This window comes from Oryctolagus cuniculus, chromosome 7 (genome assembly GCF_964237555.1).
Source record: "Oryctolagus cuniculus chromosome 7, mOryCun1.1, whole genome shotgun sequence".
Lineage (NCBI taxonomy): Eukaryota > Metazoa > Chordata > Mammalia > Lagomorpha > Leporidae > Oryctolagus > Oryctolagus cuniculus.
In genome coordinates this window covers 111,769,858-111,797,366 of record NC_091438.1, presented here as the reverse complement: position 1 = coordinate 111,797,366, position 27,509 = coordinate 111,769,858, and the positions used below count along the sequence as shown (strand labels likewise).

General features: G+C 43.3%; 1 protein-coding gene, 1 long non-coding RNA gene and 1 pseudogene across 20 annotated transcripts in view; 1 reads left to right on the top strand and 2 right to left on the bottom strand.

The window, feature by feature from the left end:
- The window catches only part of NFIA (nuclear factor I A), a 601,241-nt gene that overhangs the window by 193,616 nt on the left and 380,116 nt on the right, over nt 1-27,509 (top strand). For 7 of the 19 annotated variants that reach the window (XM_051857696.2, XM_070078402.1, XM_070078405.1 and 4 more), the window contains exon 2: nt 16,808-17,339. In XM_051857696.2, the coding sequence (XP_051713656.1) occupies nt 16,808-17,339 (532 nt within the window). Of the gene's footprint in view, nt 1-5,680; nt 6,221-11,006; nt 11,435-16,807; nt 17,340-27,509 lie in introns of those variants that run through there. The other 12 variants (XM_051857698.2, XM_017346245.3, XM_017346244.3 and 9 more) reach the window with 6 other exon arrangements.
- Nucleotides 3,127-3,501, bottom strand: LOC100356891 (peptidyl-prolyl cis-trans isomerase FKBP1A pseudogene; annotated as a pseudogene).
- LOC103350165 (uncharacterized) lies at nt 9,724-11,745 on the bottom strand. The gene is made up of 4 exons (XR_007924048.2): nt 11,431-11,745; nt 10,442-10,684; nt 9,986-10,150; nt 9,724-9,827 (listed from the first exon to the last, which is right to left on the bottom strand). It is a non-coding gene; the product is annotated as an uncharacterized lncRNA (long non-coding RNA).

Below are 27,509 nucleotides of genomic sequence, written 5' to 3'. Positions count from 1 at the left end.
GTGGAAAGCTAGAAAAAGTAACCATTTGATCACGTACTCATTCACACATTCATTCAACAAACATTTATTGAGGATCTACTATGGTACATAGTACATACAGGGATGAATAAAATAATTGCAGTTGCCAGCAGCTCATAGTCTAGTAAACAGACACACAAATAGATGACACGTATGCAGTGTGACAAGAGCTGTCTTAGATGAGCGCAAGATGTCTAAGGGCATCTGGAAATATAATCCTGCTTCCTGACAAAATGAGTGGAACAGGGAGAAAACTTCAGGGACTTCTGAACAGAAGAATCGCACAAAGGGTAATGAATTGTATGGTGTATAAGGAAGTGATGAAAAGATCAAAGGGTGTCATTTATTGTGGCAGGGATGAGAGCTCTGCAGGGAAATTCGCAGAAGGGGAAAGGAAGCTGGTAGTAAAACCGAATGTGTTATGGACTAAGCTGGGGTACTGAAGAAAAAACAATCCAAGGATATGATGAGATTGTTTTATAATCTTCATGATTAGTTACAGTAAAGGCTGGGATACAATGCTGTATCAGAAATCTCAAAAACACAGTGACTTAAGAACAATCTAGGCTGCAGAAGCAACTCTGCTCTGTGATGTCATTTAACAACCCAGGTTCCTTACATCTTGGCTCCCAGGCATTGTCTTGGTCTGTGTAGATGAAGTTAGGTCCCTAACATGATCTCATTTGTAAAGGGTCACAAGTTCTGGACAAATTTCTTTTAAGTAAGAAACATGGAAGTTGCACTCAACAAATCTGCTCATATTCATGGAGAAGAATCTAATCATGTGCCATACATAGCTGCAAGGAAGGCCAGGAAATACTGCTTCTAACTGTTCATCTATTTATCCAAGAGAGAATAGATTTGGGGGGGAGGGAACCATAGTCTACACAACCTGTCTACTTGGGAGTCTCAACAATTCCTCGATTTAGTTTTACTTATTATGCTGATCATTTATATTGCAATGAATGCTTGTGTTGATTACCTAGTCTAAATAGTGCTTTGTACTACTTAGGATTTACACAGGCAGATGAGGAAAATGTGAACTATAGGAGAATTCTCTGAAAAGCTCCGGGAAAAATGGGATTAAAAGTTGTTTATTTGGGGCATACAAAAATTTTTCTTCTCTCTCTCTCAACAGACAGGAAAAAAAAAAAAAAACAATACATAAAAATGTTCTATCTGCTGATTCATTCTCCAAAGGCCCACAAAGAGTTGAGCAAGGCCAAACTCAGGAACCTGGAACTCAATTCAGGTCTCCTACATGTTTAGCAGGAACCCAACTACTTGAGCCATCACCTGCTTTTCCCAGGGTGCACATTAAAAGGAATTTGGAATGGGAAGTAGAGATAGAACTTGAACCCACATACTCAGATATGAGATGGGGGTACCCCAAGCAGAGTCTTAACCATCATACCAAATTCCTGCCACACAAAAATTTTGAAATATGCAACTTCCATGAACTTTCTGAAGAACTCCTCATTTTTGTGTCAACTTTGTTCACAAATTATAAGAAATTAATTAAAAATACATGTTTTTAGTAACAGTTGATTTTGCAAGACTCTGATGTTTTAGTATCCATATCAATGTCTTACAAGAGGGTTAAATTTTTTATTTTGCTCAACAAAACAGAATTCCTGGAAAAGCCTACTATTTTCAAGGCATCCGGCCAAGTTACAGGAAAAAATGAGGCTATCAATGGGTTTGGCAACCCAGTCACCCCATTCAATGTGTACCTGATTTTTAGTGGTATGGTAGAGCTGATGTTCCTGCAATGCAAATTCAGAGGTAGGAGACAACCAATACAGTGTAAATATTCAGTCTATGGGAGCCATTGTCACTGGCATTATTTTAAAACCATTTAAATAGAAGAGGCAGTAAGAGAGCCTCTTTTACTACTGTGTCTGACTATGCATTTTCTAGGCATTTGAACTTCTGGGAGAGTCTGGAAAGATTTCACTCCTACATTGCTCCTGTTTATCAAAGTATATGAAAACTACCAGTACTCAGTCTCCTTTGCCTCCTCATCTTTTTCTCACTCTCTACTCTGCTTCTCTTTCTCTCACTCTCTCACTCTTTCCAGCTGTGCTATAGCCTCAGACTTACTCATATTCCCTTACATTTTTCTTATTCGTCTCTTTGCTCCATTACTAGAAGACCTTTCCAATTTGTAGATCTTACTTTGTATGGGAACATCTTTTGCTCAAATGCCCTTGAGGTCTTTCCATTCTCTCAAGTAAAAGTTCAAATGGCTTACAAGGCTCTCCACCACCTTGTCTCAGCCTGCCTTTCTAACTTCATTGCTAGTTACTAGAACACAAACTAATTCTAGCTAGGCAACTAGCCCCCATGGAATGGATCCCCATTCTCTGGCCCACTGTGTACATGCACATCACTGTATTTTCCCAAAATGGAATGCCCTGTCCCTTCCTTTTCCACCTGACAAATGTGTACTTTTGGCCCAACCAAATGTCATTTCCTCCTTTTTTAGCCATCATAACTCTATCTGTACTTCCAGGAAAAAAAAAATCATAGAGCTGCCAATGCCTTTATATATACAAAAATTGGACATGGCATAATCACATTACATTGTTATTGATATTTGGATTTTATCTCACAGTAGGTTGATGTTCTATTTTACAGCTGTTACTTAATCACCTCAAGGACACACAACCTAGCGCTATCCCAACTAGGCCCAGAACTTTTTTTTTGGTTACTTATAAACATTATTTCTATTTACTAATATTCTATTCTAGGTGAAAGTTGTATGCTACCAGGAAATGGATACTCAGTAAAGGAAGTACAGATAGGCTGGTCAGGCATTTTCCATAGCAGTTAAGACACAAGCTGGGGCACTTGCATTGGGTATCAGGTGCTGGGGCTTGACTCCTCCCCTAGTCCAGTTTCCTGTTAATGCACACCTGGAAGGCAGCAGGTAATGGCTCAAGTTCTTGGGTCCCTGCCCCCCACATAAGAGGCCTGCATTGAGTTGACTATTGGATTGTCCAGCCTGGTTCAACCGTGGCTGTTGCGTTTTGTACAGAGGGCGTCGTGAAACTGCAGGAAAAGCTCGGGATGGATTCACGTGCACGTATCTGGAGCACCAGACCCTCCAAGGCAGATCCAAGAACAGGGAGCTGAGGGAGGAGGCCATTCCTGTCATTCCAGTTTTAGAAGCTCCACATCGAAGACGAGAGTGGCGTGTGGTGGGCTGATGCCCGGGTGCCCAGTGGCACCATAGGCATAGTCTGGGGAGATGGTCAGTTTGGCTCTCTGACCCACACTCATCTGGGCAACCCCTTCTTCCCAGCCTCGGATCACCTCCTGCTTGCCCAGCATAAACTTAAAGGGCTTGTTCCTGTCCCGGGAGGAATCGAATTTCTTTCCATCTTCAAGCATCCCGGTGTAGTGCACCACGCAGGTCTGGCCGTGCTTCCGGAAGGTGCCCCCGTCTCCGGGGGAGATGGTCTCCACCTGCACTCCCATGGCAGCGGCAGCGGACGCTGGGCAGGCGGCGAGGCGGACAGCGTGGACCGAGAGCAGACCTGGCAGCGGTTCCGCGGCTCTGCTCAGCCCTGCCTGCCTGTCTCTCTGTCTTTCAAATAAGTAAAACTAATAAATAAAAACTGGGGGAACAGAGGGTTAAACTGCTGCTTGGGATACCTGTATCCCATATGGGAGTCTTGCACCTCATACAGGAGTGCTGGCAACTCCACTTCAGATCCAGCTTCCTGCGAATACATCCTGGGAGGCAGGAGATGATGATACAAATGCAAGGGCTCCTGCCACCATTGTCAGAGGCCTGGATGGAGTTTGAGACTCCTGGCTTTGGCCGGGCTCAGAGCTAACTGTTACAGGTATTTGGAGAAGTGAATGCAAAGATGGACGATCTCTCTCTCTCTCACTTTGCCTTTCAAGCAGATAAAAATAAATAAACATTTAAAAAATGTGATAGGGAATGGGTGTTGTGCTGCAAGGGGTTAAGCTGCAACTTGAGATGTTTGCATCCTATATTGGTTGGAGTTCTGGTTCAAATCCAGATTACTCAGCACTTCTCATCCAGTTTCCTGCTAACGTGCCTGGGAGGCTGTGCATGTTGGCTCAAGTATTTTGGACCCTGCCACCCATCTGGGAGATCTGGATAGAGTTCCTGGCTCTTGGCTTTGGACAGACCCAGTCCTGATTGTTGTAGTTATTTGGGGAGTAAACCAGAGGATGGAAGATCTCTCTTTCTCATTCTCTCTCTATTTATGTCTTTCAAATAAATAAGTAAATCTTTAAAAAGTGTGTAGTGTTAATCTGTTAATTTTTAAAACATAATTATATTAAAAAAGAAGAAAAAATGCCATGGGCTTTCTAGAGAGAGAACTATAAGGGGCAGAAAATAAGAATCTATAAGAGGCAGATCAGAACAGCAAAGCCTGTGTAATGCCAAGGGCAGCCACGGCACAGTCCCTGCCAGTAATGCTGCATCACTGGTCTGGCTATAAAGTGCAAGACTAAAGCTAAAAATGTGTTCAAAATAAAACACGAGCTTTCTCCAACCTTTAGCTTAATTATACAAGGTCCTGTTAGTAATTAATTAGGTGGCTTCACCAAGGACAGTTAAGAAAATCCAACAGCTGCCAGGTTGCTTCCTATTCCTCTTGACTTCTTCTTGGGTAATTTTTATCAAGAAAGCTACGCATACATTTTCTTGTAACTCATTGTTTTGGCAAAATGTCCTAAGCTACTTAACTGACATTAAGCAAACATTTTAAAACAACAGCAAATGCAGCAGCTTGGTTGTGACAGTTGCTATTTAAAGAGATATTACCTCCTTTTAGACCTGTGCCCTTTACCCCCCTCTCCCCACCAAGGCTATTCTGCTGTTGAAAATAGGCACCGAATGTTGACATTGAAATATCCAGATGACATGGGCTTACGGAAAGAGTCTGGGTTCATGAAATAAGATGACTCCATGAGATGAACTTAATATTCCACTAATTATCTTTTAATAACCCCACTTTAAATGTCAAAACTCTTCCAGCTACCTTGGTGGGGGGAGGGCGTGTTAGGAAAGAGAGGGTTGGCTCTAGTGTGGAACCCAGATTCTGTAGGATATTGACAAATCAGATGCTCAGCAATTAAATTCCAATTTCACCGGTATAGCCAGCCTGCCTTAAAGGGACAGCTGCATTCTGGAGGGAGCCCACCTAACAATCTTTATGTTCAGTCATCTTTCCGAACCAGGGCAGAAGCTTTATTTCTCTGCAAGTTCTCTGTGACACCCTGCACTCTTCTGATTTAATGCACCAGGGAGGGTCTTTACCTCTTGGTCTACACCAGTGCAAATAAAGGTTAAATCTCTCACTAACCATCCTGAACTACACTAATAACTCACGAGAGGCTCTGGCAAACGGAGAAGGCAAATGTGCAAGGCTGGACTCCAATGCACCAAAGCCCCGCGATGGCGGGCAGAGCTGGCTCCAGCCTCCCGTCCCCGCAGGACCCGCAGCGAGGCCCGCAAGCAGCAGCACTCGCACTGCGCCAAAGCCAGGATCCCGTGAGCCGGGCCTAGCAACGCAGGGGCTTTTCTCGCGCACGGTGTCCCGACCGGAGCTTGCGCCGAACGCAGGGGCTCCCATTGGCCACGCGCCGCGGGGGAGGAGGAGACTGGCGCGGAGGGAGGAGAGCAGAGGAGGGGAGAAGGGGCCAGGCCTTTCCCCGGCCCCCTTCGGGCCCCCTCGGCAGGCGGCCGCCGCCGCCTCCCGCGTGGTTACTATGCAAATTGCAGCGATTGCGGAAATAAACAAGGGGGCAGGGAGCCGAGAGAGGGACTGGCGGATCGATTGCAACTTCTGCAAAGTCTCGTACCATCCAAAGCACACCAGGCAAAAGCAGAGAGGATCTGAGAAGCAGCCAGCACGGGTTGGATCGCTTTCAAAAGAGGAGAGAGGGAGAGACAGAGACAGAGAGAGAGGGAGAGAACGCGCATTGCAATTGCAAAAGCCTTCTGATTTGGAGTTAAATATATATATTATATATATATATATATCCAAGAAGCCTGCAATTGGCCAACAGCTTTTTAAAAAATCTCTTCCGGGTTTTCAACGGTTCCAAGTTTATTTAGATTTTTTTTCTTTAATGCAAAAAAGGGACAACAAATGAAGCAATTCGCCTGAACACTTTAAAGTTTCTCACGTACTCTTTTTACATTGCAATGGTACGTGGTGCATCTTAAACTTTCTATTTTGCATTTATACTATGTGCGTTTTATAAACAACAATGATGGCAGAATGGTTTTGCGTAATGGCTAAGACTTTAAAATTTCGCTCGCTCATGCACTTCACTGATTGCTGGGTAAATGTCTATTGTGATGGTTTTGTTTTAAAGATGTAGCTTTGTGGATGCCGTTTTGTGCGCCGTGCATCAGGAGACCGTGTTTCCTTTTTTTTTTTTTTTTTTTTTCGGGATTTGAAAAAATTGCTGAGCTTGACAGATTTTTTTCCTCCTAGCGCCTGCTCGGTTCCAGAAAGGGGTGGGGGGAAATCCTGTACGTGCTCTGTTCTGTAAAAGACGTCTGGCCTCAGCAGTCAACCTAACCCGAAAGAAATGTCTGGACCCGCAGAATAATTGACGATTCGATCCTCTAATCAATGGGACCACCCGGGAGATTGACAAAGGCTTGGTCCAATCACGAGCACGCTTGGCTGTACAATGGTTCGCAGTAGCCAGAGGGGGCGGGGCGGAGGAGACCTGAAGTTCTCTGCGGCTCGATCTGTCAAAGCTGCAGGCTCTTCCGGATTTAGCAAGCACAATAGCAAAGAGTTGTCGAGTTTCAGAAAAAAGGAAAGCTGATTGGGGGATTCTCGCATGAACTGCACGCCTTGTTTGCCTGTTGGGAAAAGTCAGACAAATCTTGCTAGAGAGAGACTTTGCCTTAGTTGTGATTTGTAACCTCAGGGAAGTTGGTGTGACCGTGGTGGAAGGTGAGGTTTAAACAGCGCGTGCCTGCACGGTGGGACTGCAGTGGCTCTGGGAAGGAATATATTGCGCACTCAGCATTACAAAACTTCGCACTCAGATTGTCTTAGAAGCTTTGGTATTGGGAGTACTTGGGAGGAAGGGGTGAGCCTCTCTTGAACTCTAAACAGCAATTTTAAGGCACACACACACAGAGATTCACAGGTGGACTGACAGCTGTTTCACAGAGCTGAAAGGAAGGAGGGGAAGGGAGCGTCTTTTCCTGAATTCTCCTGTTTGAAGTGTATGGTCAGCAGCAAACAGGACACTAAGACTGGCCAAGTTCACATTTCTTGTTACCACAGCAGCCCCAGCTGACTCCCTCAACGGCTAGCTGGAGTCTGGCCTCTTGAGCAGGTCCTTGACACCAATCCAATGGAAACCAGCTGCAGCTTGGAGGCACTGACTGACCAGCTCCTTGTCTTGGAGGCACTGACTGACAGTCTCTGAGAGGTATCCATCTCCTTCTCTGAATGCTGCAGACCTCAATGCTGTGAGGAATGCAGGCTTACACCTTGCTTGAATTCTGGGACTGTAGTGAGCTTTGGGAAGTGAATGGAAAATCATATGGTCTCTTTTCTTTCCTTTTTTTTTTTTTTTTGGATTAAATTCCCATCAAGCTGTTTCCCAAGGCTTCAGGCCTCCTAATCAAATCTGGTTTGGAAATTTGCTGTAGGATTTCACTCTATCAGTTGGGCAACATGATTCAGTTGAAGATTATATGCATATAAGACAAGTCTGCACACAACTGACCAGAAGGTCAAAAGCTAGAGAGGAAGAAGGTTGGAGAAGGCTAGTTAATAAAGTTAGTCTTGGTAAGAACTAGAGTTAATGGTGTTGTCACTTACGACTCCCAGTCCTATCTTCACTGCTTTGGGTATTAAAATCTAAATCATATTAATAAGATCTCCCTATTAAGTAACCTCTAAAATGAGAGGTATTTGAGATGTACATATAAGTGAAACCTTATTGACGTAATTTATATATCTAAGAGGATTTCACTAAAGCTGGCAAGGTAGCGTCTCTGCAAATAAAACACAGCAAATGCAAGGCTGGGCTCGGTGCCAGGAAGAATATGGATAGCAGAGAGCATGACAGGAGCCTCCTTTGCTCAGACAATCCCATTTCAAGGCAGCCTCCTACACTTGCAAAATAAATGATTGGAGCGGTTATTTCCAATAAGGGGTTTATCCTTCCTAACAATGGGTCATTTATATGATTGCAATAAACTAGTTTTCATACTTCACCTGCGCTTCCTGCACTGCTCCACTTTCTGCAACCCCCACCCCCACCCCTCCCGTCCCTGCTCTCTCTCAAGTGTCCTAGTATCTTTGTGAACTCTGCACAAGGGTTTACTTTTCCAAGTTGGGAAGAGGGGAGAGAGTTGGAAATGTTTTTTACCCCCAATGTGCCCTTTGAGGAACATCTGTTTCTTTGTGTGTGTTTAAATTTATGCCTGTTGGAGAGAAAGTTACCAGAAGCCTTTTTGTAACTGTAACTCTTCTACTGTATTTTTCTCAGTCTTGTTTCCAAACGCTGTAGTTGGAACCGAGCTCTGAGTGCTGCCCCCGCCTCCGCCCCCGCCCGCCCTCCCCCCAGGCGCGGGGGAGGGAGCGGGAGCTGGCGGAGATAGGAGAGAAAGCAGGGGCGGATGTGAAAGGCTTTAGTGCTGAACTTGGATCCAGCCCTTGCCTAGAGGGCGCAAACAATCGTCCCATATCCAAAAGTCTTACGAAGGGCGCCAAAAGTTACTTAAGATAATATTGCTAACCGCAGAGAGCTGGAAATCGCGGGCACATCCACTGCTGCAACAAAAGACGTTTTTAAACTAGAAATATCAGCATTAAATTACTTTCCCTCGTTTAAAAAAAGGAAACAGGGCGATGTGCCAGTTCTTTTTAAAAATTTCTTTTTTTTCCTTGAGGCTCAATCAAACGTAAGAATCTTTGCTGTTTTGAGAAGAGGCAGATGTGAAGTGTACCTTTTAATACGACAAAAGAAAGATTTTAATCTGCTCTGGAAGAGAGCTTCCCAAGAGCACACAGTCGGAACAATAACGCCTCGCTGTGCCTCAGTTACATGTTGGGACAGTCAGCCAGAAACTTCTATCGAGGAAACTTGGAGCGCGTCGAAGTTATAGATCCCAGCAAAGGTTTTCGCGGCCAGGGTGCTGTCTCTGTAACTCGGCTTAGTTTGCAGGATACTTCTTCTCTACCGAAACCCAAGAGGAATCAGGAAAAACAGTTTAGCTTGGAAAAATGGACTCTCATTAAAGGCTGAAGTTATTATTTCTCTTCACTCCTGAAATAATCAGACACTTCCAAGGAGATGTCAGAGGTGGGAATGCTTTTTTTGAGCACTGGGGAATGAGTTGGGCAGTCAAGTGACTACAGAATAATACAAAATAACTTCAGATGCAGAACTGTTCCACAGGATTTTATTTTTGCTCATTCTCCAGTAGCGTATTTCCTTCCTCTTATTATTATTTTTAAAAATCTGAATGAAAGTGGCCTTAACACACTACTCACCCTCATTTGCCTAGTGGGCATTCCTACAGGAATCTCTTTTCAGAGTCTCTCTGGCTAAGTCGCCTCTGTCTCCCAAGGAGCAGACCCCCGCCCCACCCCCACCCCCCGTGTGCCAGTGATAATCCCCCCCCCCTTTCCTTCTGGAATTCTTGAGCAGGGTTGGCAAATGCAGCAGGCTGGGGAGTAAGGTGAGGGAGAGGAGGAGGAGGCAAAGATGGGAAGGAGGTTTGGAGGAGGCAGGTATACTCATTTTTTCTTCCTTCTAGGAGAGAGGAGAGCCTAGAGAGAAAATATGAGGTTAAAAAAAAAAAACTGGAAAAGCAAGCTTTTTGGCAACTTGCCAAACCCTAAAAACCACCCCCCCTTTCTGCCAAAACAATACTTTAGTAAACCTAAAATAATTGCAGGAAGTTCTTTTCCATTTTAAGAACTGTTACCTGGGGGGAGGGAAAAAGAGAGGATTCTTAAAAGGCCCCCCTCCAGGGGTGTCCCGGGACCGAGGACGGTCAGGGTAGCCCAGGTCCAGCTCTGGCATGCCTTCACGGATCAGAGTATCTCCCTGCCCAAAGAGGACATCCCTTTCACATTTTTTTTTTCCTGTCCTAAAAAGAAAAAGATGTCACCTCTAAACCACTGTTGTTTCTGAACATGATAGAACTTTTGTGTATGGTGTCTGTGTTCAGACCCAGTCGTCTCACGGTCCTGGGGGCGGGGGCGGGGACGGGGGGGGTAGCACCCCCCCCCCCACGAATCTCCGCCTTCCTTTCTCCAGCGCGCCCCCCACCCCGTAAGCCGGTGAATCTCGGGTGTGAAATGACGCCCCACCACCCCCGCTTCTGAGTGCCACAGGACTGGGAGCCGCACAAAGTTTGCAGGGTTTTGTGCATAATTACCTCTGCCGAAGAATCTATTCCCACAGAAAGCTTCGCTGGAGAGATTACAATGCTTTGAGCCGTACCGCATTTCAGAGGGGAAAGAAAGTTACCTAGGAGGTCTGAATTTTCAAAGAAATTTGCATACATGCAAATGTGCAGCCGGGCCTCCTCCTCGGTTCCCTCGGTGCCCACACAGTGGCCCGCGGGGTGCGGGGCAACCTGGCCAAGGGGCCCGATTCCTCCACCGAGGTCCGCGAAGGTCTGCGGCGCGGGTGGGGGGATGGGGACGAGGAAAAGTAGTTTTGTTTGCTTAAGCACATCCTGTGGCAGCCTATAGCTGCCCGGGGCTGACTGTAACCGCTCCTCACTGCGCTACCCAGCACTGCGCGGAGCGGGCCAGGGGGCGGGGGGCGAACAGCCAGCCAGCGAGCGAGGGGGCGACCCGGCGCGGGCGGGCGCGAGCGAGCGAGCGGGCGGGCGGGCGAGCGGGCGGCCGCGGAGACTCGGGACCCGGCTGGCCGCGCGGCGCCGCAGCCGCCCCCTCCCCCACGCACCCCCTCCCGCCGGCGGCGGCGGCGGCGGCGCGAGCGGGCGCGGCTGTGCGGTGCGGTGCAGAGCGGAGGCGGAGGCGGGCGCGCGGGCAGCTCGCGGCACCCGGCCGGGCCGGCGCGGGAGCGGGAAAGAGTGCGCTATGCCTTTAACGCCCGCGTACAGTAGGCATGTATAGTGCAGTGTAGGGAAACTCTAGGCGGGGTTAAAGTTCAGCCCATGGAGCGGCACTAGCGCTGGCGGCTGCAGTTGAGCCGAGTTGGAAATGTGAACGCAAGAAGCAGGCTTGATTTTTTTTTCTCCCCCCTTCTCTCTCTCTCTCTCTCTCTCTCTCTCCCCCTCTCTCCCTCTCTCTCCCTCTGCTCTCACCCACACTCACGCACACCTCCGGCCCGCACACCCAGACGCACACGCACACCCCACCGCCCGGCAGTTATGTATTCTCCGCTCTGTCTCACCCAGGTAAGCAGCTGCGGGGATGCGGAGGGCCGGGGGCCGGGGTGGCAGGGGGCGCGCGGCGCCGTCGCGGCGACCGGGCCCGGGCCGGGCGCGGGTCTCGGCGTGGGCCGAGTCTGCGCGGGTGCCTGTGCGCGTGTGTGCCGGGGGCGCCGCTTGAAGAAAGTAACTTTGTTTCCATGCGGGTGCATTCCTCTCGCACGGCCATTTGTGTGGGCACATGGCTAATGGCGCCCTCTTATTAATGCGTTAATTAATATCGGGGCGCCCGACTGCGGAGCGGCGGTGCTGGCGGACGCCCCGCACGTGTTCCGCGCTGGGGCTGCAGCCCATGACGCGCCGAAATCTGGACTCCGCGTCTCCGCCGCCCCGCGCGGGTTCCGGGAGCTCCGCGGCGCTCGGGGAGGGGGCCGCCGACGGTGCCCGGAGCGCGCCCCGCACGGCCGGGGCAGCCGCAGCCCCTGGCACTGCGCGGGCGGGGGGGACCGCCCCGCCAAGCCCGCGCCGCCGCGGCCCCCAGCTGCCTTCCCGAACTCTTACTTTTGTTTATTGTTTGTCAGCCTGCGGGGTCCGGCCGCGGGCCGCCGTCCGGGCCCCGGCCCGGCCCGGACAGCGCCCCTGGACGCGGGCGGTGGCGGTGGCGGCGGCGGCGGTGGCGACGAGTCCTCCGCGGAGCGGGGCTGCGTGGACGCGCGTCGCCCCGCGCCGGCCGGGTGGAGCCTGCGCCCTCGCCGCCCGCTGGCGGCCCGCTCGCTTTCCCCCCACCCAGCGTGAAAGTTTCGGGGCCGGGAAGAGCCCACGCTGCGCAGGCGGCGAGCGGTGGAGGCCGCGGCCGTGGGCCGGGGAGTGACGCGCGGAGTTGGGCTCCCGGCCGCGGGCCCGAGCGGCGGCCCGGGCCAGACGCGGCTCCCCCCGCCGCCGCCGCCGCCGCCTCCGTCGCCGCCCCTCGCGAGCGGCCGCCCGGCGCGCCGGACGGGGGCAACTTTTTCCTCGGCCTCCGTGCGGCGCGGGGGGCTCCCGCGCCCCTCCGGTGCGTGCCCTGCCCGCAGTCCTGAGATGGCACCACCCCCAGCCGAAATACTGCCCCTTCGCGTCGCCGGAGCTGGTCCCTTTCGAATACATTATTTATTTTCTTTGACTGAAAGGCATAGAATCAAAGTGATTTTGCACTAAAACCATTTTCTTTTCTTTTTTTTTTTTTTAAAGCGTGAGTTTTCATGCTGCTTTGGTACCGGGTGATTGACCATGAACCACCTACAGAACTTCTATGCTACAAATAAAATGTTTATTCCCCACTCCCTGTGAAACCTGCTAACACTTCTTGGCCCTCATTTAGCAGGAGATAACGGTTTACCCCGGTGCTTTCTGGAAGGCTAAGAAGTATAAGTAGTTTTCTTTCTCCTCTGGATTCTAGATTTATTTCCCACATGACAGCCCTTCTTCCTGCAATATCTAACAGTTAGAATTCTGGCTATTTGATCTCAGAAGACTCTTAAATGCATCTTTTATGTTGAAACGGTCTGTTTGGGATTTAGGCCTAGCATTAATAATGGATAGCAGTTGCTTTTAGTTATTGTAAAAGTTTTTGGTGTTTTTTTTTTTTTTCTAACAAACTTCCAAAGTTCCTATTTTAGTAACTTGTGGAAGTATGGAATGAAACTTTTCCAACCACTTCTGGCAAGGTTCACGATTGCATATGGATAAGATGCAAAGTGTAAGATAATTTGAATGAGTTACGGGCTACAGTGAAAACGCTGAGATTCGAAGGCTGAAGTTCAGGCTGGCAGAAGTTTGCAGCTCATAGAACTTGTGGACAATACCAGTGAGCTGCAGCGAGGGGAAGGACCCTCCGGTGCTTAGTGTCTGCTTCAGTTAACCCCGGGAAAAGATGCATTGAAATTCTGCAATCCTGCAGAGTTGAGGATACCTGTGTATCCATTTAAGCCCTGGGCATAGTCAGGTATTTAACAGAGTTGGCCTCCCTGGGTTCCTGAGCTATTATCACATTAAGAAAGTTCCCCCACCTCCCTTTTTTTTTTTTTTTTTTACCCCTCCTACATCCTTGGCAGCCTTGATGCATTCACTAGGCCTTGTGGAAGCACCACTAAGAGAAATGCTTATTTAATACAACAGTTTGAGAAGAACATGTACGATAAATAGGGAGTGAACGGTCATTTATTTTATGGATTCTCCTTTTAAAAATGGATTTACAATTGATTTAATTTGCTGGAATATTTATAATGTTTTAGGGCCAGAGTTTGAAAGAAAAATGTAGGTAGTTTATTGCTCATTAAAAAAATAAATCCAGTAAGCACAGTGATAAAAGTACTCAAAAGGAAAGAATAAACTCCATCTACATGTACCAGGAAAATGCCAGATAGCTTATTTTATTCAGCATGGGCACTTCATAACCAAGTCTTGTAACCTCACAGAATAATGATAACCCAGCAGAGACTTTTAGGTGAATGTTAAAAAAAAAAAAAAGTTCCCAGAAATATCAGCATTCAGTAGTTCTGTTAGAATTGGCTTGCTTTTAAATAGATCAGTGTTTAGGGTGCTGATTCAAAGTAATACCACTTTTTGAAACAGGTTTTCAGGTTTGTTTTTATTGGTGGCCTCTAACTTTCTCATGTCGTACAGATGCGAAATATCCTTTGTTTTCTCTTGAATATTTTGAAATACCGTATAGCTTATGGTGATATGTTCAGTAGCATGACTTCTGAAGGCATACTGTTCCGTTATTTTTTTAAGACTCACTATTTGTGTTATCTCTGAACATTTCCTGTGCGTTAATGATATTCTTTAGTTTTGATGTTTTGAAAAATTCTTATGAAGAATTGACAAAGATATATTTTAAAAAGTTAGCTAGTATTTTAGTTGTGCGTGTGAGTCAAATTATTCGAAATATTGTGAACTTTTATTGGCACATTCTAATACCTTTGGGGAGTAATACATTGTAAATATTTTTGATGTAAAATTGGGGACTTAGATTATTATTAATGACTAGTTTACATAGTTGGCCTCATTTAAAGGTTTTTATGATGAGATATATGGGCATTTGGTTGGCAGGTAAACAAAATCCTTTTGAACACGAATGAACGCAGTTCACAGTTTTTGAGAAGTGTGTCGGGAGTATCCTCGACCACTTAAAATGCCACATTAGAATGTTTACTTAAATGTTTATTATCATTCATAAGGCTTTGAAATAAGATAACATTTTAACAGCTATCGATTGTTTGGGGGTAGGTTATTCTTTGCATTATAAGATGGGACTGAGACTTTAAAATGAAGTCCTGCTTTTGGTGAGGCTCAATTTGTAGTTTAAGGCGCTCTCATTGAGTTCTTTGCAGAATACGGCCAATCCATGGTCCCCAGCAGCTCCTGGAAATGTAGGAATATCAGTCAGGGTGAAGGACTGTTCCAAACCTGAAATTTACGTATTTCGGAGCATTTCGAGGATGAGCTCAGAATTTAGTCATGTTTAAATGCTTTGTGGTTTGGCGTACACCTTCGCAGATAAACTGTGACTTGCCCTCAATTTGTTTCTGCTGAAGCATGGGACTTAAGATTCTCAAACATGAGAAAATTTTAAAATGCTAGTGGTATATGGTTGAGAATAATACAATTCTGGTATTTTTCTCTGTTCTCCCTCACTTAGTGTGCACACATGTTACGAAAGCTGGCTACTTGTCCTTGGGGCTCTTTTATTGAAAAAGAGCACTTTTCAAAGCTCAGCTTGAAATGCAGAGCCTGAAATTTGTGTAGAGCGGAAAAAAATGTCAGTTATTGAAGTGATTTATTATGTATTTATTAATATACGCTGAGTTTTAAAAAATTAATCATATGTAGGATTTAGGCAGTTGATTATAGTTTGCTAAATTATCACAGACTTGCATAGTAAAATATTTTACCAATTTCCCCCTCTCAGTTTGTATCTGAATATTTAAAAATTTAATCATTTTGAATAATATTTTGGGCTTTATAATTTCTCGTACTTCTGAAGTACATATTTAGATGGATGTAACAAACCAATAAAGAATGTGTTCTTATAATACCTGTCTATCCTTAAAAAAAAGTCATCAGAGATCTTTTTGGTTTTCTTGTCCGCGTTTATTTGAAAGTCAATAGTTTATCTTTGGGGGTTGGTTATGTGGCAGAGAAAAGTTACATAAAATTAGTGCGGATAAGTTAATCAACAGTTAGATGGACTCCGAAAGCCTCGTGGAGGTTACTGTTTAATTTTTTCTTTTTTTAAAAAAATATATTTATATTGCCTAAGAAAATGTCATGTATGTGCAATCAAACATTTTGAGTAAAACAGGAAAAAAAATTTTTTAAATGTTTCCAATTCTATTTTATTTTCAAATTGTCTGAATTTTAAGAGGCAACCGTTAGTGTTTTCCTGGAGTCTTGTAAACATTGAGTATACCAGTTTTCTGTCGCCTATGAGAAAAGATTTGAAATATTATTTTCAAAAATTAAATACTCTTTTGTAAGGGATGATTATTACCAAAGGCATTTCACAATCATATCAGTAAATTCCGTGTATTTAGTCGCAGCATGTTGTCACGACGACACGTTCTGTTTACCATCTTGCATGTATGCTTTTCTTTGTATTTTTTTTCCTTTTTTTTTTCTTCTTCTTGTTTCATTCCCATAGTATTAGCAATAATATCTTGGACACAAATGTTTTATTTTAGCCTAATGAATATCAAGATCATCTCTTCTATATTTACCTGCCAATGTTTCCAAGTTTTTGACAAAAAAAGATAAAATAAAATTATGTGCAACTGGATTTAAAAGAGGAATTAAGATATGGCCCAGATGAATAAGAAACAGACCAGAGGCTGCATGCAGTATTTTTAGCGGGAAAGCCTTTGTTTTCATTGATTGTGGAGATGGTATTCTGCTCCTAGACTTCCAGGAGCATCGACTGGCATGTAAATGTTTAGGATTTGCCAATCTGGCGGCCGGGCCCTGGCTGGACTACAAGTGGTGAGGTCAGTGCTGGGCCAGAATTAGATATGCCTTCCTTGAAATAGGGTTAAGATTATATATTGTTCTAAGCGTTTAGATAAACTTCACTTGCCAGCTAAAGGCTTTGGGAACTAGGCCCAACAATGGAAGCCGGTGCACTTTGCTGGGCATATCAGCACGGTTGTGAAGTGTGAGCAAATTTCTTCTTTCTGATTGTGGGAAGAGATGCTGTTGGCCCGCACCCCACCTGCACTGGGAGCCCATGTCCGATTTTGACCATGTGCATTTGCCTCGAAACATACAGTGACATGAGGACTTTTTTTTTTAAGGTGATGCTGCGAAGAACAGTTGATTTCTTTTGTTTTCGCTTGTTCACACCTTTGTTTCTGTCCGTTTCCCCAGGATGAATTTCATCCTTTCATCGAAGCACTTCTGCCCCACGTCCGAGCCTTTGCCTACACATGGTTCAACCTGCAGGCCCGAAAACGGAAATACTTCAAGAAACACGAAAAGCGCATGTCGAAAGAAGAAGAGAGAGCCGTGAAGGACGAGTTGCTGAGCGAGAAACCGGAGGTCAAGCAGAAGTGGGCATCGCGACTCTTGGCGAAGCTGCGGAAAGACATCCGGCCCGAGTACCGAGAGGATTTTGTTCTTACAGTTACAGGGAAAAAACCTCCGTGTTGTGTTCTTTCCAACCCCGACCAGAAAGGCAAGATGCGCAGAATTGACTGCCTCCGCCAGGCAGACAAAGTCTGGAGGTTGGACCTCGTGATGGTGATCTTGTTTAAAGGTATTCCGCTGGAAAGTACTGATGGCGAGCGCCTTGTAAAGTCGCCGCAATGCTCGAATCCGGGGCTCTGTGTCCAACCCCACCACATAGGGGTTTCTGTTAAGGAACTCGATTTATATTTGGCATACTTTGTGCATGCAGCAGGTAAGTGTGATGGTGAGAATTCCGTCCGTTTTCTTGCGTGTGTGTCTTTCCCGATGGCCTTTGTGTGTGCTGGGACCGTCCCGACCGGGCTCGCCACGCTGTGGGCCAATACAGAAATGAGGTCAGTGTGGTCTCAGAGAAAGGCCCGAGTCGCAGCGGCCCAAAGCGCCCTGTGCCTGGGGGGCCAGCTTCAGTCGGAAGCATGGGTCTGAGATGTTTGGGTTCTCTTGGTAAGTAGCAGTGTCGCAGGTGTTGGCAATCAGATAGGCTCTATGTTTCTATCACATGTTTGGGATGAGGGGGTGAGAGAAACTTCTTGAACACTACTGTGAGGAGCGTATTTTCACTGGCAAGTGATCCAGTTAAGAAACATTGAGTTTGGTAGTGAGGCCATGTGTTTAGTTGCTTTTCTGTTGGGAGTGTTTCTAACCTACTGGGGTCTCTTGAAACTACTCCCCCTCTCCATCCTCCAGCCAATTAGGAGGTTGGAGGTAAGATTACTATCAAATTGCCAATCATTTATGAAGACAAATAATGTCTTTAATGTGCAAACTTAGTAGGCTTGTATGTAGGAATTCTTGGTGTTGTCTCTGATAGCTCAGGTAAACAACCCAGCTCTAAGTAATTGATGGAGGGGTTAATATTAAAAGTAATCAACCTGTGTAGTGCATGAGCACATTGAGAGATTGCTATTGACAATTGATGTAGTGAGTTGCTTTGATTTATTATCAAATTCTTTATTGCTTTTTCAAGGCCTGTTTTACCTGTGCATGTTTCAGCATTTAGACTAGCATTCAGGATAGAACTCTTGAGGACTGGCTGAAATGATGCATTTTTACTTTGTTCCTTTCATCTTCTTTTAGACAAAAGGCTCATTGTATCGTGTGAAAACTCAGGTCTTGTGTAACTTGTTGACTTTTTATATGTACCTGTCGGCCTTGCTAGATTACCTTCATGGTAGTTACTTGAGCCAGATGGAAGAAAGAAGGTTGTGGAATCCTACCAGTAGATTGTTTGGGGTTCATTTATTTATTTATTTTTCACAAAGGAGAGGGAAGAAGTTACCTGTAAAAATCAACATTGCAGTGTTAAATTCTGAAAATGTTAGTTGTTTTTAAAGGAATTGGCTGGTATACTATTCTCTATTATTTTTCTCACTGTATGTTTTAGAAAAAAGAACTTTTGTTATCCATCTGTCCTTACTTAAGAAACTGGGGAAATTAACTTTGCAAGCATGCTGCATCATTTGCATTCTGTTGGCAGGGGATAGATGAGTCTTTTAGAGGATGTGATCTGTAAGTGTTTCAAATATTTGGGTTTTTGAAAATGTATACTTAATTCTAAGAAGTGCCTGTTGCTTTAGCCAGTTCTGGGTAGCAGGAATGAAAAGGCAGCACCTCTCAAAGAACCTCTACACAGCAACAAGTAGCCCTTCTGTGACCCTCTTTTGACCCTATTGTTGTTCGTTTGTTTTGTCTACTGAAAGAGCAAAGTTAAAAATTTTTCCATCTGTTTGCATATGTCAGTGCGGCAAGATGCAAAAAAAAAAAAAGTATGGACATTGCAAGTGCTTTCAAGGAGCACTCTTTAAAATGTTGTATTTCTCTTTTCGATATTTACAACAATAGATACTTTAAAAGTTACAACAAATGCTTTAATTGACCAGCATAGGAACTGGATGGTGTCAGCAGCTCATGGGGCTTGTGGTGTTGCCTCCTGGCTTGTGGTGTTGCCTCCTTTCTTCCAAGATAGCAGGCAAATGAAATACCTGTGAAGTTTTTATTGCCTGAGTGGTATCCATTCTAAGTTTCCAACTTAAACATTTCCCTTAGATTTAAAGCAATGCACCCTTTCTGGGTATTCCCACAGTGTGTGTTCACTTTTTCCCTGTTGATGGTTTGTTATTATGCTGCTGCTCCAAATCCTTGAGCTAACACAGTTGTTGGTTATTGCAGCACCTGAAGGGGTTGTGTTGATAAGATGACATTCAGCAGGCTGCTTAGGAGAGTTAGCATCCTTATTGCTTATACAAGATTTATTGACAACAGCGTGGCTCACCCTGCCTTTCGGTTTGGTGTTCCTGACGTATCCCAGAATCCCCTGTTAGGCTTGAATGTCAGTCCAGTGTTTGGCCATTGGCTTTCACAGGGCGGCGGGAATGGCTGCCTCTCTGTGCGTGCAACAGGGAGATTGCAACAGAAAATATTCAGGGCCTTTTGTCTGAAAATATTTCAAATTTGATTCAGGAGATTTAGAGACCTGTTATTTGTGGAAGGGAAACTGCCAGTGCGAATAGGAGGTAGATCGGTCAACGTACATACAACTGATTTGACAAGCATCTGTTATAATACTGTGGATTTGTAAACACTAAACAATGTTTTTACCTCCTTAAAAGTGTTGAGAACTTGCCAGTATTGGCAGGAGGCAGAGACTCTGAAACGTGCTTGGAGATACATGCCAAAACCATTGTGGCCTTTTCACCTATAGTACATTTTTCCCTCCCTCTCTTTTGCTTACACTTTGATATTTTTTCCTTCTGAAATGCTTTCCTCCCTCCTTTGGTAGCCACAGGAATAAGATCTTCTTTCCCTTCTAAAAACGTGTACAATCGTTTGTTTCTGCTTCATGCATCAACCTCTTCTTTGGTAAAATGTTAAAACACCCATGTACATACTGGAAGCAGGTGCAGAATCAATGATTTTAAAGAGCAGAGACGCTTTATTCTAAGACTTACGGAGTTACTAAAAATACAATAGAAAAATTATCTTGCAATTCCCACCCCCCCAATCCAGTGCAGTGAGAACGGTGTGAATTGTGTGGCTGATAAATAGTAACAAGTGCAGTGAAACCGGAGTGGTTCCGTGAGGCTGCGAACTTTATCTTGTTAGTAGTGGAAGAGAACAAAACCATGCTCTGCCCTTAATTTCATCTCTACTTGAGCTGTCCTTCCCACGTATCGTATGACAACTTGGAGATATTATGTTATTGTGGCCAATGGGTGTCTTTGTGGGCGTGTAACAGTAAAGCTAATTTATGACCAGTCTTTACCAGATGATCTGTATCAGAATCTACAATATACCCGGCACGTGGCAAGGTCACAATTTAAGTTGTTAAGGTCATAACCTTAGCCACCAGGCATTTGACCTTTTAGATAAAGTTAACCTTTGTTCATTAGTAGGCACTCAACCGAGAACTTTCTGGAGAGTTGTGTTTTTTTTTTTTTTTTTTTTTCCTTTAAACCGCTTCTGTATAACTTCTGGTAATGTAATCAGGTTCTAGAAGAATTCTCATTTGAGCCACTTAAATTCTGTGAGAGGTTAGACTTTTTAAGGACTTGCCTATGGGATAGAGATGGATTGCTGTATTTAGGCCTCGGAATGACAGTGTCACAAGTTACATGTCATAGTTATTACCTGCTGTGGGGTAGAATGACAGCTTTGAGGCAGCTGTGTGGTGACATTTAAAAACTAAAATTAAACAAATGGAATTATGTTTAATTTAACTAAGGCCTCTGCTAATTTTCAAGTGGCATTAGGCCCAAAAGCTAAATTGCAATAAACCATCTTCAGTTTTTGCAGATGAGAAATATTCTAAGATTGGAATTATTTTTAGTGGTCTTACAATTCACTTTGAAAGATTCATAAGTGACCAGAATTTGTCAAGTAATTGTTGTAACTGTTAATTGCCAAGTGACAAAGCAAATTGATATCATCCTGATGGCCGTACGTGCTAGTTTGACGGTAGAGAGTGACCACTTTTGCACGGCAGTCTCTTAGTACAATGGTTCCTGATTGCTGCCCCCATTACTGCCTTCGCTGAATTTTGCCTGGATCAGGAATAGCAAGGGTCCTGTCACTCACTGAAGAGCCGTTGCAGCTTCCCAGAAGCTTCGGTACCTGTCGTGTAAACCTGCACAACAGTATTACTGATCACCAGAGTACCTGCTCCATGTTGTTCACTTAATGATGTTGTCGTGAATGTTCGTTTTAAATGACTTAGATTACTGCTAGTTTTGTTTTGCTAGGCCACGTATTATTCCATTTCACCCAAAAGGGAGCAAGTCCCATTCAGGTGCACTGTAGTTTTATTTTGGCTTCGTGATTGCCATTCCTTCATATAGTAATAGAGAAAACCGTGATATGCAGATAGACCAGATGGTCATGTTGACAGATTGAGAATTCACTTCCTACTGCTTCAGAGCAGGTGTAAGATTAGGAGTGTGTGAGCTTTGTGTGCGTGTGTGTGTATATCCAGGCTGCGCACAGAATACCATTTGAGCAGTGGGAATGATTTCTTTTTTAAAAGGCTAGTGTTTTAAATACTATGTATAAGGTTACCAGTGCACATAGAATAATTATTGTAAACTTTTTAAATGAATCCTGTTAGATTATTACAGTTTATAATTTGATGCCAAATTAATGATGATACTTTCTTAATTTTTAGGCAATTTACCATGTTAGTCTGAGGGAGTATTGCATATCTAAAATACACTCAGTATGGTCTGTTAGCAGGGGTGTGTGTGTGTGTGTGTTTGTGCTCCACACTGAGACTATATATTATGTAATTAAACTGATTCAGTACTGTAATAAACTCCCTAGTGCAGTTAGTTCCTATGATTTGTAACAATAAAAAGTATGTTTGGAAAAAGGGGTATGACTGATAAACAGTGAAATTTGAGCTATCACGTTCTCAAATTCTAACTCTAACCTTAGACTAAACTCCAAGTGACTTTTGTGACTGAGTGGCCAACTGTAAGCTATTAATAAATGCACAGTTTTGAGAAATTTTTATTTCTCTTTTAATTCTTCAAAGGAGATTGCATTAGCAATCAACAAACTTTAGATAAATATGACTTTTATGTCTTTGGGTGTTTGCTGGGTAACTCGAGGATAGTAACAGCATCCTTTGTGTAGTATGCAGGAACAAAATCCTTTCTCTAGAATGTGGTGAAAAAGCTGGAAGTTGAGAGTCAGAGAGTGTATAGGAATAGGGAGAAAGAGTTGTTCTGGAGTGAACCTTTGAATGGAGGTCAGCTCATTTATGGCTAAGAGGTTTGAGTGTGTTGGTTAGAAATTTCCCAATGCTGCTGGCTTGGATTTGCCCTGTCTTCTTTTCCACCCAGTGATGAATAGCATTAATTTAAACCTATTTAAGGCTAGTGTGGGAGAAACCACAGCCTTTGTTGTGGTCACTGCTGTACACAGTAGGACTGGGTGTTTCAGCTGGTTAAGGCCTCAAGCTGCTTCCAGAAGCTGTAGAACAGCCTGTCGGCTTTTTAAATCTTGCACAGAAGCAGCAACAATTCTAATTGCTCACAAATGTCAATATAGATTATTGAAAACAATTTTGAGGATTAGAATGGGAGGGGAAAAACATGGAATACAGAATTGAGTTCAGTGCATGTGTAAAACCTTGTGTGTTACCATTTTAGCAATAGTTTCCCTATGATTATTTAGAGGTTAGAATTCTTGGGGGATGGTATGGGAAGGAAGAAGTCAGGTGGAGGAGAAGGCATGCATTGTTAAGAGCAATGCAAACCCATGAACTTAATCGTGAATGAAGATGCTCTGAAAGTGTTTGGTTTAAGTAGTGACTGTAAAGGGATCTTGGGCAGTGAGAGATCAAGCGGAGAATTTTAAAGCGCATATTGCCACAGTTGCTTTTTGCATAGTTTGTTTCAGACTAAAATATTATTTGGGTGCTTCAAGAGTTTCTATTCAAACTTTTAACAACTAAAGTTTTGCAAAAATTCTTTTTAGAGTTTAGGAGTACAGTTAGGGACATTGTAGTGCACACAAGTTTGGAAGAGGGCCTGTGGAGATATGTTTCTTATTTCTACTGTTTTGCTTTCTAAGGGTACAGCTCACAGAGCTGTCAGCTTTTTGGCTCTCTCCCACTAAGGTAACTGTAAGACACATATTATTGATCCAAGGTTTGATATCCCCAGAATTTTGTAGCTGCTGCTTAGACAGAATTGAGCTTCTTATTTATATTCTTCCCAAAATATTAAGAAAAAGCAACTCTTTATATTTTATTATTATAACTTCACAATATAAAAGCATATTTTATCTAACACAGTTTTCCGATTAACCTGAGAGTTAAATAAACATGGTTTGTGAGCCGAAGAAATGGTAAGTCTAATAAATGCAACAGATTGCAATAATTCTGTATGTAGAAGAGGACATTTTTACTGTTCTGTTTGTCAAATAAGCTAAAAGAAAACTGAGAGAAAAGAAGTGGATTTGTGCGGGCTTTTTGGCAAGTCTTGGTCTTCTTTAATATGTAAAATGCTGCTGTGCTTCAACCCAGAAATGATTGGGATGAGCTGGTGACTGCAGATTGCAGTGAAATATCTTCAGTGTTTCTTGTCTGAGGACTTTAAACTTATTTCTCTGCAGGTCCTTCAAACTTTCCCAGTAGTAGCCATTTCGGTGCTAGATTAGTTGAGAGTAGAGAAAAGGAGATGGCAGGAAGGTAGGTATATGACACATTGAGTGTCTGTTCTATAGCAGACACTGTACTGTTTTGTCATAGGTTGTAGCCTGCTCTATCTCCCTCTGCCCTCTCTCCCCTCTCCTCTCTCCTCCTCTCTTTCTTCCTGTCTTGCAGTATTGTGAATAAGTACTCTTCATCTGAACAGATTAAAATAGCCTCATAGTGACCAACTTACTTGCACAGAGCAAGATTTAAACACAGGTCTTCTGATTACAAATTTTATGTTCCTAAAAAAATTCTGACCCATTTTATATCCTTCTTTAACATCTCGTTGTCCAGGATTGGAAGCCATTTAAATAGTATCACACATGCCTTGACTCAGAGGAGAAAAGTCAAAATCTAAACCTTCCCATGGAGATATTTTACTGTGAGCCTCAGATCTTAGCTACAGAATGAGGCCACCCTTGACTGGGAAGCAGAAATGGTCTTATGCTCATCAGTGCTGGGGTCAGAAATCTGAAATTATTTGTTTTTCTTGTTTTCAGACTGTTGAAGTTTTGATGAATAGAAGCATCATGATATAGATATAAGATTTTTTTTGATAAGGTGAAGTTAATTGGTTCTAGATGCTTTGGGAAGCCATTGAATATTAAATTAAGTATTGTTTTAAAATTCTGAATGGCATGGAGTAGTTCACTATGCAGAATTTTGTACATATTTCTCTATATATTTTTAATTTCCCTTACTGATTAGATATTAAGTTTTAAAATTTACTTTGCTCTTTAAAGATCTGTTGCTTATGGCTTTGTATATAATTATTTAATAGGAAACAAAATCGTGTTTCAGAAAAGAGTAGAATTATGCTAGTTTGTATTTTTATAAGCAAATTTAAGTAGAAAGGATGAAAATTAAAAATGGGGATGAGTTTCATCTTAATACCCTTAAATGACAGGGCCTTCTTTTCTTTTTTCAACTTACACAAGATTGATTCTTAATGACTTCAGTACAAAACCCAAAACTCTCATTCAACACAAATTTTATAATTGTAAATTAAAAAGTGACCAATAAATACAATTTATAGTACATTAATTGATACAGCTCAATTCTAACGTTTATTTAACAAATAAGCTACTGAATTGACTTACAATGAATAAAATAAAAATGTAACTTTCTTTTTAGGAAGAGTAATAAGTCAGGGTTGGGGTTATCAGTTATGCTGAAAGGGGAAACTGAGGCATGAATTTGGAGAGGAAGGTTTAGAATTTACAGACACATGCGTTGTCCACAGCATCCTGCGAATGTTTGTGGACCGTGCTCATGGTGGTCCCACACAACCTGTGCATTTCCAAACACACGATTTTCAGAGACTGTGTATTCATATAAAATTGTAATGGCTGTGTTTGGAATGCTTTATAGGTTAAAAAGGCGAAGCGAAGTTAAAACATTTGAAAATGTATACTATTTAAACAATGTCTGTGGCATCTGCCATTGTCAGCCTGTTGTCTTTGTTGCTATGGTTTGGGTGATTTGATTTCCTTTTGTAATTTGGCCAGCCCATGATTGGGTGGTGCCTTGCATTGCCTGCTGTTGGAGAAGATATATCAGTGGTGACTTGCAGTGTTTGATATGAGTGGTAATTTTTGGTAAGGAAAGGTCTTTGTCAGTGGATAATAAGAGTTGTGGAATTGTAACATCAATTTTCATTTAATTTTCAAAATTAGAGATGTATTATTTACTATCAGAAATTCAAAGCCATGCCTTCTGTACTGGTAGTGTGCTTGCTTCTTTTCCCTTCCTCTGACAGATACATTGGCAGTTTTGTGGGTTTTCATCTCAAAGATATTAGTTATTTAATTTTAAGCTCCTACATTAAAATGAATATTGTACATGCAGGATTCCATCGTTGTCGCTTTGAAACATTCCATTGCCTTTCAAAGGAGCTGACATTACAAGTCCTTAGGTTGACAAATTCTCATCAACTTTTGTGAAAATGTTGGCTGCAGAAGGAGGAAAGTCAAAGGAGAGCCATAGACAGATGGATGTCAGTGTTGAGATGACATCAAGCCCTTCTTCTTGGCATTTTTTAACATTCCAAATGAGTGAGGGAGGGAGATGCTTCAGGAGCTTACTGTAGAGTGAGTAATTATGGTGTTGTATATCTGCATGGGAACCTCTGTAGCTTACTGTTCGGCCGAGTTGTGCAGATGATGTCTTTTCTGCTAAATGCAGTTCATAAATAATAGGAATATGAAAAATGTGCATGGAAAACAGAATACTTGAGTGTATATTTTGACCACTACATCACTGGAAGTTCACAGAATGTGAATTACAAATGTTTAAGGTGAAGCAAGGATTCTAGATAAGAATTTGGCCAAAGCCCATATGCATAAGAAATGATTACATCTTTGTATGATTGTAACAAGCTTTTTGCCTGCGTATGTATCATATATAAATTATTAAGTTACTAGAGTTTCTGATGGATTTGTTTGCCCCCCCCCCCCCCAATGGCCGAGGTTTTCTTGGAAAGTAGTTTCAAGTAACTTGTGAGAATGAACCCTTTGTAACCATACTGTTCAACAACCCAACTATTGTTGCACATTCCTATCTGGGAAATTTTATTGTATGTCCTCTTAAAATGTAACAAGGAATTTAGTAAGAATTTTTTTGTTGTTGTTGTTAAAGGTACTTTTGGAAGTCTCTTCCCTTCTCATGCCCAATGAAGAATTACAGTGGTTTACAAAAGGATTTAAATGAACTTCTATTATTTTCTTAAGCTTTTCTCTGTAGAGACTAAAAAGTTATTTTTACAAAAGTGTTTTCAGAATTCATGTATTTTAGAGTAACACATAACAGGGATAAAAATGAACAAAAAAGTGCCATCTCATTGGGTTCAGGATGTTGATACAGTTCTTGGGAGAATGAGGCTATTACAGTTTGAAATGTTAAGGTTGAAGAAGTAATTGTTCTAAAGATATTTGCCCCTCGTCTCAGAAAAGATGGCGAACATGCAAAATGGATAAATGTCATCCTTTGTACTTCGACCACCTACATTTTTAAACTACAGTGACTTGGATTTCTCTAGAAAGGTCAGAGGTTTCAGACAGAAAGCTTTGTAATTATTCAAAGAGAGAGACATTCTCAGTTTTGCTATATAAAGAACAATTATGTGTGGCTTTGTTTTTGAACTGGGCCTGGGAGGTGCTGGGGTAGGGGGGATGGCGAGGAAGTGGGACCACGGCATGAAACAGCAGAATCCCAGAGAAAGGTAGGCTGGAGAAGAGAACGGATTCATGGTTTGGGCTCTTTACTGCCAAGCCACCTAGTTCACAAGGGAGGGCAGAGCAGCTTTTGCAATTCATTTCGTTTTGAAGCGTGAGATTCTCTGAGAAAGTCTTGAAACACTTTGGGCAAGTCAAGGAGTTTGCCTATCTGGGTGTTAGTTGCTTGGGGCTCAGTTTGGTTGGGTTTTCTGACTTGTAGATATGGATTTCTTTGGTCTTATGTGGGGTTTTTTGGTTCTTACTGTGTTTTCATGTTTCACTTCTCCCAGTTTTGGAGAATTTTTCATGTTGGGTAGTAGTGGGGAGAAGAGATTACTTTTGTGGGTTGCTCCTTTATTTAGGGAACAGATTCAGAGAGCATTTGCAACTCACTGAGGTCACACCAGTAGTTAGTGCAAAAACCAGCATCCAGGCCAAGTCCTTTGGATCTCAGATTTGTGCTCTTAAACAGTTG